The 11,424-nt window shown below is 48.8% G+C and overlaps 2 protein-coding genes across 2 annotated transcripts; one reads left to right on the forward strand and one right to left on the reverse strand.

Moving 5' to 3' along the window:
- Positions 1-153: 153 nt before the first annotated feature.
- On the reverse strand, positions 154-5,940 carry PTGES2 (prostaglandin E synthase 2). Its single transcript, XM_080562448.1, has 7 exons — positions 5,668-5,940; positions 4,357-4,551; positions 3,646-3,701; positions 2,895-3,047; positions 2,120-2,320; positions 1,690-1,807; positions 154-960 (listed from the first exon to the last, which is right to left on the reverse strand). The coding sequence occupies exons 1-7, from the start codon at positions 5,869-5,871 to the stop codon at positions 832-834; spliced, it is 1,056 nt and encodes a 351-aa protein (XP_080418574.1). The 5' UTR covers positions 5,872-5,940; the 3' UTR covers positions 154-831.
- Positions 5,941-7,118: 1,178 nt separating this feature from the next.
- Positions 7,119-11,329, forward strand: BBLN (bublin coiled coil protein). The gene is made up of 2 exons (XM_080562453.1): positions 7,119-7,284; positions 10,219-11,329. Exons 1-2 carry the CDS (start codon positions 7,176-7,178, stop codon positions 10,410-10,412), a joined length of 303 nt encoding a protein of 100 aa, XP_080418579.1. The 5' UTR covers positions 7,119-7,175; the 3' UTR covers positions 10,413-11,329.
- The last annotated feature ends 95 nt before the right edge of the window (positions 11,330-11,424 follow it).

Here is an 11,424-nt window from a genome sequence, read left to right on the forward strand (position 1 = left end):
TTAATCCTTCTTGTTTTCCAAAACAAACAGACTTTCAGGGGTATTCCAGAGAGACGTCATGCAAGACAAATCTTTAACTGTTTTGCATGAGTGATTTCTGTGTAGGGTGTGATTTGGGGGCGTTACAGGTAAGAATTCACAGATCTCACAAAGGGCACAGAAAGAGCCTTTATCCTTGCAGACCGTACAGAACCAGGTAGTGAAAGAACCGTTTACATGGAAGAGTAAAAGCTTATAATCTGTCGAGCGCAGCATCTTTTCTGACTTAGGAAGGATGCCTTTGCCAGTGTCATGGATTCCTCCAGTTCCCTCAGCACTGGGCTTACTGGATTCTATTGCAGGAAAAATTAAGAGTCATTTAAAATCTAGTATCCAGTGTCTCACTCAAAAAAACACTTCGGATGACATGGATGAATGGAGGAAGACAGCCTGAAGCAAAAGCTGCTCAGACCTACTGTATCTGATATGGCCGTAACACTTACTAGCCACGAAAGCAGCTTGCTTTTACAGTAACCTGCTCTGAGCACGGCTCTCACCTAAAAGAAGCCTGTTCAGTGCACTCTTCAGTTCAGTCAGAGCTTCTCCTTTCTAGCAGTGTCCAAGATCCCTTCCTTTTACCTGTCCCCATCCTTCTAAATATCACATTCAAACTTGTGCACAGCTGGATCCCTTTTGCTCGCTGAGACTTAGGACCCTAAATGGGACAGTCTCTGTACCTGCGTGTCAGTCCATTAGGTGTGACCAGTCCATTCAACTCTTTAAAAAATAAAACGTCATTCCTTCTGAAGCTTTTTCCATGCAAGTACTTCAGAAAGGCAGCTGAAGCTGGCATCAGACTGCAACTTCAGCTTTTTGAATGACTTCTTCCATGCGCTGGTACCAAGGCTGAATCTTGGTGTGAACCATCATGTCGTCAAAGGCTTCCAGCCCTTCCATGACTCGGAGGACCCCATATACAGCCTGTGCCAGAGGATGAAGATTAGAACAACACTGAGAAAGTCAGTGGTGGAGAATAGCTTAGGGTAACAATGAGAGTGCCTCGATAGCCTAGAGAGTAAGGGCTCTTTATCTGCTCTGCCATCTACTCCGCAACTCTGATTAGTAAGGAAGACTGAGCAGGCAGAAAAATAGTAAGAATGCACATGCTTTTTCCATGAGGAAATGGTAAGTAAACACAAAATCTACATGCAGTTATGGGGCAATAGTTAATCCCATCTCAGTAGCAAGCCCTGGTAGAAAATGCTTCACTTGCATTCCAGGGAGAACTGCTGGTGCAGGGAATGAATCATGCTCCACTCTGCTCTGCTGCCTGCAAAGACACCCCAGCAGCACTGAGTGTAATAAAACCTGTGCAGGTGTGAGGCTCTGTTCAGCACTCACTAGTCAGAGCCGTGTTCTGGCTTGTAACCTGCTTTTATCACGCTTCCACAAAATCTGTAACATCCACCTGCAGAAGGGTACTGTGGGCTCTGTCTTAGGGAACATTTCTCTGGAGGAAAACAACAAATGTCCTATTTTAACACAAGTATTCTAAGCCCCTTTCGTGTGGGAATTGTGTTACTGCACAAAGGACATATATCTCACATAATTCGCCTTCTCTGCCTATATTCATATTCACCATTTCACGTGGATCAGCAACCAAACAATTTGTAATATAGGTCACTACAGATAGAGGAATGAGCCCCTTACCAAGTCAGCAAGATTCGGCTGGTTTCCACCCATGAACAGCCGATGTTTGCCGATGGCTTTTACCCACTCATCAACTGCTTCGTACAAGTCTTGTCGGACATCATCTCGGAGGTGATGTCTAAATAAAGAAGAAAACCAGCCTGAAGACACTAGTTTGTTTCTTTCTTTAACCTTTCATCATCTCTAATCTTACGGGCTGGGGAATTAGGAAGGTATTTTAAGGTGAAGGGGACAGCCAGTGAATAAACAGTAGACGAGTAGAGAGGTTCAGTACCTCTGGGTAAAGAAGTACAGCTATTACTCGCATTGCATGAAACGGTTTGGTTTAAAATACTGGTTTGGTTTAAAATTCTGCCCTTTGACCTCTGGAGTTCATAGCTAAGGCAGTTAGGGAGCTATTCCTGTGTATTTAGTGTTCAGCGGTACCAACCTTTTCTTCAGCCTCTTGCTAATGAAGAACATGGCAATGGCCCCCATGTACTTGGCAAAGAAACCTTCCACGGTGCCAAACTTTCCCTCACGGACAATGTAATCAAAAGACGCGAAGGCTTCTCTTGGGGTACGGTAGACATTGGGGGAGATGAGGTGAACAAGCCAATCGTCAGCCCATTTTCTCCACTTCATTTCTTCCCTGCAGGCATTCAAAAGAGATTTTTCAGTGAGTAAGGTAGGGACTGCAGGGCTACAGGAGGCAGACAGAATCACAGTGACATTAGCCAGAGTTTGTACCAAGGACAAGTAACGTCAAAATCCCACCCAGCCTTGTGCTCTGGTGACCTCTCTGAAATGCACTCAGGAGCAGTAACTTTGGCAAGGCTCCTTCAATCTCTATCTAAAATTAAGACTAAAGATAGAGCACTAGCTCCTCCTCCCAATACGAGAACTAAAGCAGAAAGTACAGCCTTGGGAAACGAGTACTCCATAGCATTCCTCTGTGACATAAAGGAAAGGCCAAGAAGGAAACTGGAGGCAACTGAAGGGTAGTGTGACCACCACGGTGGGAACTAGACCATCTAACAACATAGTTTCAAATTATGCAAAATACACATCAAAACACCATAGCTACCGAGGTTTTAAATATCAAGGGAGTGTTTAAAGGAGTAGTCAGTACCCACAGGACCTTACTTATGCACCACCCCTGAGGATATCTGGGAGTAGTAGGCTGTAAGCTTACTTGGAGGACCCAGAAACTTAAAAGCACTTACACTCTCACTTCTTTGACAGGATAGACTCGCTTTGTCTCCTTCTCATCCAGCATGAGCCAGTATTTATTCCCATACTCAAATACCTCCTTGCCTTGATCAGTCACAGTTTTCATAGGAGGATAAAAGGACACAATCTCTTCTAAGCTATTCCTCCTGTGGACAGAAACACAGTTCACACCTGATTTGGCTGCTACAAAAATGGGCAAGAGCAAAGAAGAGATCAAAAGATTTGATGTATTAGTCTAAAGACAAGTGCGTGAGCTTTCCAATTTGAAACTAGCTGCAACAGCTACTTTCAAATAACCACTATTAGCATACATTACTTTTCTGTGCCAGATGGGAAGTTTTTGCAGGCATAGAGCTTCTCACAATTGTCAAATGTTTTTAGTATGGATCCAAAGGACACAGGTACAACAATTTCACTCTAGATGGTATGGCTAAATGTAAGCTTAGTTCCAGAACTAACTCTAGTTAGTTCTACTAACCACATTTAAGCAGGTTTTACACAAAGAGAATTTCACAGGTGAAAAAGAGTAGTTCTGAAAGGTAGAAGATGTGTTTCACTGCACACACATCCCAACATATACATGCATCATTCGCTCCATCACAGCCAAGTCAGCTGGCCAAACACCCATAGCTTCAGAGGCTAAGGTCAGCAAGACACTAACAACTGACTCAAAGAGTCTTCTAAAGCTCCAGTTTTCTGGAGATAATCACATTCAACTCTTCTCCCATCACCCCCTTTTCTTACTTGGAAATGAGATAGGTCTTTATTGCACTGATGATCACTGAAGAGTCATTCAATTGCTGAAAACAGAATTAAGACAAACTTTTAAAAGGAACTGGTGAAATTGAAATGGAAATCTTCCAAAGCCTTTTCCCCCTCATGCTAAGGTTCCAAGTTAGTACCACAGTCCCTTTTTCCCTTCATCCATTTCCACCGGCCATCCTGCAAGCCTAAAGCCCTCATGCAGATCTCTGCAGTGATCATTTTAGAGTATCATTTCAAATTTGTCCTTCATCGTGACAAGAGAGGACCTAAGGGCCAGGTACTCAAGCAATACTAGCAGGTTTTGGATTTAGGCTTTTTGCAGCAAATAGAAAAGCAACACTGACATTAAAAAAGCCACAGATAGTTGAATTGTCAGTAGTCTTGAGATCTCATAAGATACAAGCCATTCTTTTTACCTCTGGCACAGAACATATCCTGCTTAAAGGCTGATAGAAGCCAAACAAGCACTGGATTACAGAGTTACTACACGAAATAACACACCTTGGAAGACTTAAAAAACTCTGATTAGACCAGGGCATAGGATGCCACAAAGCAAGGAACAAATCTTAAGCTCCTGAGAGAATAAAATATGATTTGAAGATTATACTGCGTGTAACAAAGCACAGAGAGATAAAAACCTCCAAACCACTGCTTACGGGGAAATCAAGCTTTCAGCATGGTAAGACTTACCAGAGTGCTTCCAGCGTTAGCTAGCAGGATAGGCACCTTTCTGTAGGAAGAGAATTTGATTTCTTTCCTCATTATCGGGTTCACTTCCACAATTTCATAGGGCAGCCCATGATAATCAAGAAAAGCTCGGACTTTACTGCAGAAAGGGCATGTTTTATATTGGTAGAGGGTAAGCTGCAGGTCCCCTGCAGGCAGCTGGGGAAGGAAGAGACCACAAGCTTTAATTTTCCATTAAATAGAAACATTATCTTTACTTAACCCTTATCTTTGTTATAGTCTTAGTCATTGACATTGAATTTCAACTTCTGATAATTAAAATCTCTCTGCTAACAGATGCTTTCTTCAAATGACATCACAAATCACCTGTTTTTCTAAACTTCTAGTTAACCTGTTGAAAACTCCTACTCACAGCCAAGAAAAAGAAGTTAGATACTGACAGCTTACTGTTCTACACAAAAATCCGTAACTGAGGAAAATCACAATTGTATTTAACGGTCTTTAAAAAAAAAAAAGGCTTTTAAAATTCTATTCCCCTCCACCCAATAGCCTTTGTGGAGCACACAGTATGGGAAGAAAAAGAGACTTTGCTGTTGATCACACTACAGCAAGGGGTGGCGGTACTATACCACAATTGGTTATAGAAACACAGAGGTAAAATCTGCCGGAACATAAAGATTTTAGGCATGCATTGGCCTAAATTCAGTTTCCTGGGATTAACCAACCTGTCCTCAACTCAGAGAGGAGAACCTGGAGTAGCACAGAGAGCGAAGCATCGCAGCAGGGATGTTTCCCAACACTGCTGGTACTTCAGCAATCTGACACGTGCTGGCCAGTAGTCATACATTATAAAACAAACGCAGCCATCTCACTTTGCTTCTTATTTGCAACTTATTTGGTTACACAACTCTCTGTGGGTGCTGGCAAAAAGCAGCAATTATCTAACAGAGAATGCAGCTTCACATCCCCAGCAAGCTCTCAGTTCTGACAGGCACTTTGTACAACCGCTCAAGAAGAGCGCGGCTGTAAAAAATATTTACATAATTTTAAGCGGTTTCCTGACTGAAAACTGAGCAAAAGCGGCCGTGTGGTCCTCAGAGACGACAGAACCCGCTCCGCGCCCCCCTGGAAGTGTTTCCCCCGGGCCCCGGGAGGCTCCCCGCCGCCAGGCCCTGGCCTTGCGGGGACAAGGAGGCAAAGGAAGGGACTGAGGGAGCGCGGACAAAGCCTCGGGGCCGGCCTTGAGGCCAGGGAGCGCGGCGGAGGGAAGGCGAGACCCGCCGCAGGCAACGAGCGGGCCCGGCGGCGCGTTACCTCAGCGGCCGAGTGCTCCCGCAGGCGGTGTTGCGCCGCCAGGTAGAGACCGGTGCCGCCACCCAGGGCGAAGGCAGCGCCCAGGAGCAAGCGACGGCCGCCGCCGCCGCCCCCCGCCGCAGCGCCGTAGGCTCGGCACGGGGCCCGCAGCCGCCAAGGCGACAGCAGCACGGCGGCCCTCCAGGCCCGGCCGGCAGCCGCCATCTTGCGGGCACGGCGCGCAGGGGCGGGGGGCTCCGAGCGGCCGCCCCGCGGCGCCTCCCCGCCCACAAAATGGCGGCCGCCGCGCTGAGGTAAAAAGGGAAAAAAGCGAAAGAGGAGCGGTTCAAAGCCGCCCCAGGCGGGCGCGGGGAGATTGTGTGAGTGCTGAGGGCCTCTCTGGTGGCACAGCGACGCGGGCCGGCTTCCTCGCGGTGTTTATTAAATCCGGGCTCGCTGAGAAGACGCCAAATTATAAGGTTGAAGTTAAATAATGTGTCCTCTAAGGGCGCGTTCTGCCCGGCGGGGTTGTAGCCTCTGACCCGCAGGTACCCGCAGTGCAAACGCAACACTTCACACTGCGAATCATCCCCGTTTTCCATTACAGTCACAGTATTCATTATACTAATGTTCAATTCCCCTGCCTAGGGCACAGCAAGGGGCCCAGTTTGCCGTGGGTGCCTCTGCAGAAAGGAAAAGAGCCGGCTGTGATGTCAGATGAGGACATAACCTTATCTTTCTTGTTCACCCCAGATACCCACTTAATTATGGAGTCTTGGAACTGGGTTTGAGCTGTTTAACTTAATGCTCTAATTGCGAGTTATTTCCATCCCTGTGACATCTCTCCCAGGGATGAAAAAATTCTCCAATGATTAGGCTTCCTCAGGCTGCGTGAAGTACAACTGATAGTGTGTCAAGGACAAGGAAAGACAAAGTGAACTCGTTATTTTGGGGCAGAGGAGAAGCAAAGGTGACCCGGGGCTGGTGTGAACCGCCCAGCAGCCACGCAGAACCGGTGACAGCAGCAGGGTGCACGGCTGCAGCCTGGAGCTCAGCAGCACAGGCATCTGTCTGCTGCAGCCATGGCGCCGCGGGACGCTCTGTCTGCAGGAGGTGCAGGCCTGATCACACAGATAAGTTTTCTTGGGGAAAAAAAAAAAATCACTGGATGGCGATGGTGGTCCCAGAGACCAACTTCATTATGCATCCAAATGCACTTTGCAGTGGTTATGGATTGGAAGGCCTTGAGGGAGCGAAGACACCGCAGGGCGAGGCAACAGCTTCACGTTGGTAATTCATTTGGGGAAAACACCCAGGAAAAGAAGAACAAAAGCCGCACGCAGCGTGCGGGGCGACCTCCCCGCCAGGTGCCCGCACGGCGCACCCCACCCTCCCACGCGCCCCGCGCCCCGCACAACGCTAACCACAAACTTTACCCAGCTCCTGCCCGCCGGCCCGCGTGACGCGAGGGGAACGCAGCGCTCCCATTGGCCGCCGGCCGCCCCGCCCCCGGGCGTGGCAGCGCGGCGATGGCGGGACCCAACGCGGAGCCGCCCGCGCCGCTGGGCCCCCCGGGGCGGGACGGCGAGGACGGGGCCGGGGATGGGGACGGGGCCGGGGACGGCTTCGGGGAGGAAGGTGCGTGGGGCCGCCGCCGGCCGGGGATGAGCGAGGAGGAGGAGGAGGTTCGCGTTCAGGAGTCGCAGCGCGGGTGACACGGGCAGATCGGGGAGAGGCAGGGGCTGGGGAACGGGGCTGTGGTAAATCGGCTCGGCTGAGCCCGCCTCCGGGCGCTGCTGCGGTGCCAGGCTCGTGGGGCTTCTGGTTCTGTCCCGTCAGGGTAAAGGTGTTTGAGGAGATGAGAGGACAGCAGAGCTGTGGTGTGTCTGGGTGGGTCACTCGTAAAACTGGAAGTCTTCCAAAGGCTAAGCACATCGCCACTCTTGAAAATGGTGAAGAGTTGAGTTACGCTTTCCCAGACGAGGGGCAATGGGTGCAAGCTGGAACATGGGAGGTTCCACTTGAACGTGGGAAGAAACTTCATCATAGTGAGGGTGACAGAGCTCAGAAACAGGATCCCCAGGGGGGTTGTGGAGTCTCCTTCTCTGGAGACATTCAGAACGCACCAGGACACCTTCCTGTGCGACCTGATCTAGGTGTTCCTGCTCCAGCAGGGGGATTGGACTAGATGATCTTTCAAGGTCCCTTCCAATCTCTAACATTCTGTGATTCCCAGAAGACCCTTTGGTTTCCAGATGTAACCTGCGTCAGTGAACCTCATAGTTGTGTCTGGGACCCTCCTGCCCTGACAGGAGGTCGTTTCTGCTCTGTGATACCCCGAGAGTTGTCACCGCTCTGCATCGTCCCTCAGTATTTGTGTTTGAAACTTTCTGAAGAGCTAAGAGTAGCTGTGGTGGAGAAAGTCACCAAATCTGATCCCTATCAAGTCTCTCCATTAAGTGTTCTGCTGGTGATAGGCTGGGGTTTTGTGTGCTGTAGCTGGTCATAAAGATCTGTAGATATTTCCTGGTTTAGTTGTGCTGAGACTCAGTTAAGTGTAGATCACTTCCTTGACCTTAAATAGGAATTTATTTTTTTTTTTTGGCAACAGTTCCTGTTAAAATGCAGGGGACTAAACAATGTGATTGCCATACTCTCGGTCAACACCTTCATTAAAAGAGGTGGCTAATTTTCCTTAAAAATAAACCAAGCTTGCAACTAGCAGAAGTCAATCAAATAAAATGTTTTTACATGATTTTTTTTTCCACTTCTGAGAGCTGCACAACTTAAATGGCCTTCTCTGGAGCTCTAGGCACTGAGAGTAATTAGGTTCCCACTGTGATTACAGCCTTCTCGACCAAGCTAGTGAATAATGTTAGTTGTCAGAATTAGCTGTTGTATCTGCTTCGGGTCTTGTCGCTGTTAGTCTGAACATGGAGCATCACACGCAGATCAAATCCTACATCGAGCTGAGGAGCTCCGTTACTCATGGACATTCGGGGGCCTGGGGCCAGCATGACCACGGGGTGCTGATGCAGAGTCCCGTTGCCCCGTGTTCTCCACCCCCTGCATGCCCCCGAGCTGCAGTGTGGGCTCTCCCTGGCATCATCCCTCTGCCTCCCAGGAAGACCGAGTTTCCTGCTGGCACTGGCAGCGCCTGAGCTTGCTGTGCTGGGCTCTGGGAACCCTGCCTATAAAACTGTCTGGGCTCAGCAGCTGAGCGGGGCAAAGCTGGGCTTGTGAGGCTGGGGGATTTCAGCACGGCTTCACCTTCATCCCTAGGAGCTTGCTACAAGGGTACACACATCCTCATCCCCTTCTCTGTATTCCCCATTGGCTCAGAGCACCACTCCAGCTAGGCGCTGCGTGTGTCATGCTTGGCTCTGGTGCTCTCCCAGCTGCTCAGGGAGAAGAGCCAGCGCCAGCCGGTGAGCTGTGGGCTTGTCCCACCCACGCAGGCCTCCTTCCCCATGCCCTACCCACGATCCTCACAACCCTCATCCCCTGGGTCACAGCTTGATGCCTGCCTCCCTGCGTTCACTCAGCCTGTGCAGTTTCAGAAAGGAACACAGAACTGGTGCTCCCTGGGGGCCCCTGTAAGCCAGGGTTTCAGCCAATGCGAAATTGGCAGTTCCTAAGTAATGTGTCAGCAGAGGTTTATCTCCTCTGGTTTTCCAGTTTGGCTTTTGGGTATTCTCTAGGACTGTGAATATTGCTTGGCACAATCCGAAAGCAAGCGTTTCACTGCAGCAGCACAGGCTGTCATCTGATTAGCATTATTAATATGCATCACTGTGAAATGCCATTGTACTGAAACTAACACTCCTGCACTTTAAACAGATGTTTTAAATAAGAAACTAACAAGAAAACCATCTATTAGGATTACTTTGAATTAGTTTGGTTTTAACTCAAATTACCCAAAGCTTTAATGGTGCGTGAAAATGCTGCGGTTGGACGTTGGACGTGGTGCTTCACACTTACCTCCCTTTGGAAAGGTTGGTGGCACTACCAGCACCCTTGGGGCTCGTCCCTGCTCCTGCCACAGCAATGGCAGTGATGTTTTGGCAGCGTGAACCCAACCAGGCCCTCGTGAGTCACATCCCAGCCTGGGAACCTTAGACAAGTAATTTACAGAATGTAAACACTTGGGCACACTGCCAGAATGCCTGCATCCTCATCAGGAAAGATGATCCCTAGGGCAACTATAAAGGCTAACTCGTCCTTGGGATTTATTTGGTCCCGTAGCAGCGCGGATCACCACATACTACCAGGCAGCCTGTGCTCAGCTATTTATGCATGAGATCAAAGGCTGTCAGATATGCCCAGAATGGGTCTGGACTGCTCACAGGTAACATGCCTTTGATCGTGTTACCAGTTCTCCAGCTTCCCGTTGGTTTCATTTGACCAGTGAATTCAATACCTGTAGGATTCATTTGCATCGTACTTGACCCACCCAGTGGCAGATAAGAACCAAAATGCTGTGGGCACGTTTTGCAAAAGCTTTTACTGCTTTCACCAACTGCAGCGACAACGTACTTGCATCGTTCAGTCTCTTATTTCCCTTCCTTTTAGAATATGCAGCAATAAACTCCATGCTGGACCAGATCAACTCCTGCTTGGATCACCTGGAGGAGAAGAATGATTATCTACATGCCTGCTTGAAGGAACTGCTGGAGTCCAACCGCCAGACCCGCCTGGAGTTCCAGCAGCAGAGCGAGCAGCAGAACATGGAAGCTGACGGGCAGGGATCACAGCCTCCTGTCTAGTGGGCTGGCCCCACACTTTCCATTGCTAAGGACATTTACTGGTCACTGGTTTAACATAAAAGTTGAATAGATGAGGTACCTTCTGCCCGTTACTTGTTCCTTCCCGTGGTAGTGTCCTGCCATTCGCCTCCATGTTCTGTTTTTCTTTAGCTGTGTAACAAACAGGTGCAGAAGCACACAGGTGGGCATAGGAGCGTGGTTCTTTTCTCCCCCCGGCACTGACACTTGGTTAAAGCTGGTTGTAGGAAGCCTGATGCCATGCAGGTTGTTTGCAAGCAAGCTCTCGTCACAAAGAGGAAAAATGATCTCTGGTGTTTTGCGCTGTTGAATCCAAACGAGGAACGTTATGGCTCTAGTCTCTTCCCTCAGAGAGCACAGTAGGCAGGGGCTGTCCCGACTCCAGGCTCGCCCCTGAGTGTAATCTGTCACAGACAGGAGCCCTAGGCCATCTCCTGCCGTAAACTACAGCTTCCCCGTTATTCATTGTAAGAAATATTGAGACAGTCCCAGGTAACTGGACTTTTCTATCCCCTTCCAAGCAGATAAGACAAGCTACCGGGGTGATGTTTTTGACTCTTAATTTAATTGGAAGCTGCCTAACTCCTTGAGCTGCCGCTAAGGACTTGAGCTTTAGAGCCAGAGCAGCTGCGTTAGTCCCCACTGCAGCATCAGCTTTGGGAGCAAAGAGACAGGGCTCTGCCGGCCCCACATGGGATGGGGGCAGAGCCCTGCCTGTACATTTTGACAGGAGTACTCGTGATCATTCTGGTTTGAAACTTTGCGATCTTGTCCGGATGGCCTGGAGCCAGCACAGTGAAGCAAGTCTTACTGTTCTACTTCTGTAGAGTTAAAAGAGTTTTTTGAAAGTTAAAGAAGTTATAAGAAATCTGTTTTATTAAAATCAGTTTGAAACAAAATTTGTTCCTGAGTCTCCACTATGAGAACAGACTGTATTAAGCCTTGTAGTATTAACAAATGACCAAGATGTACATTCTTGCCTAGCTTAGGACAC

Source organism: Anser brachyrhynchus, assembly GCF_964034855.1.
Source record: "Anser brachyrhynchus genome assembly, chromosome: 19".
NCBI classification, from domain to species: Eukaryota; Metazoa; Chordata; class Aves; order Anseriformes; family Anatidae; genus Anser; species Anser brachyrhynchus.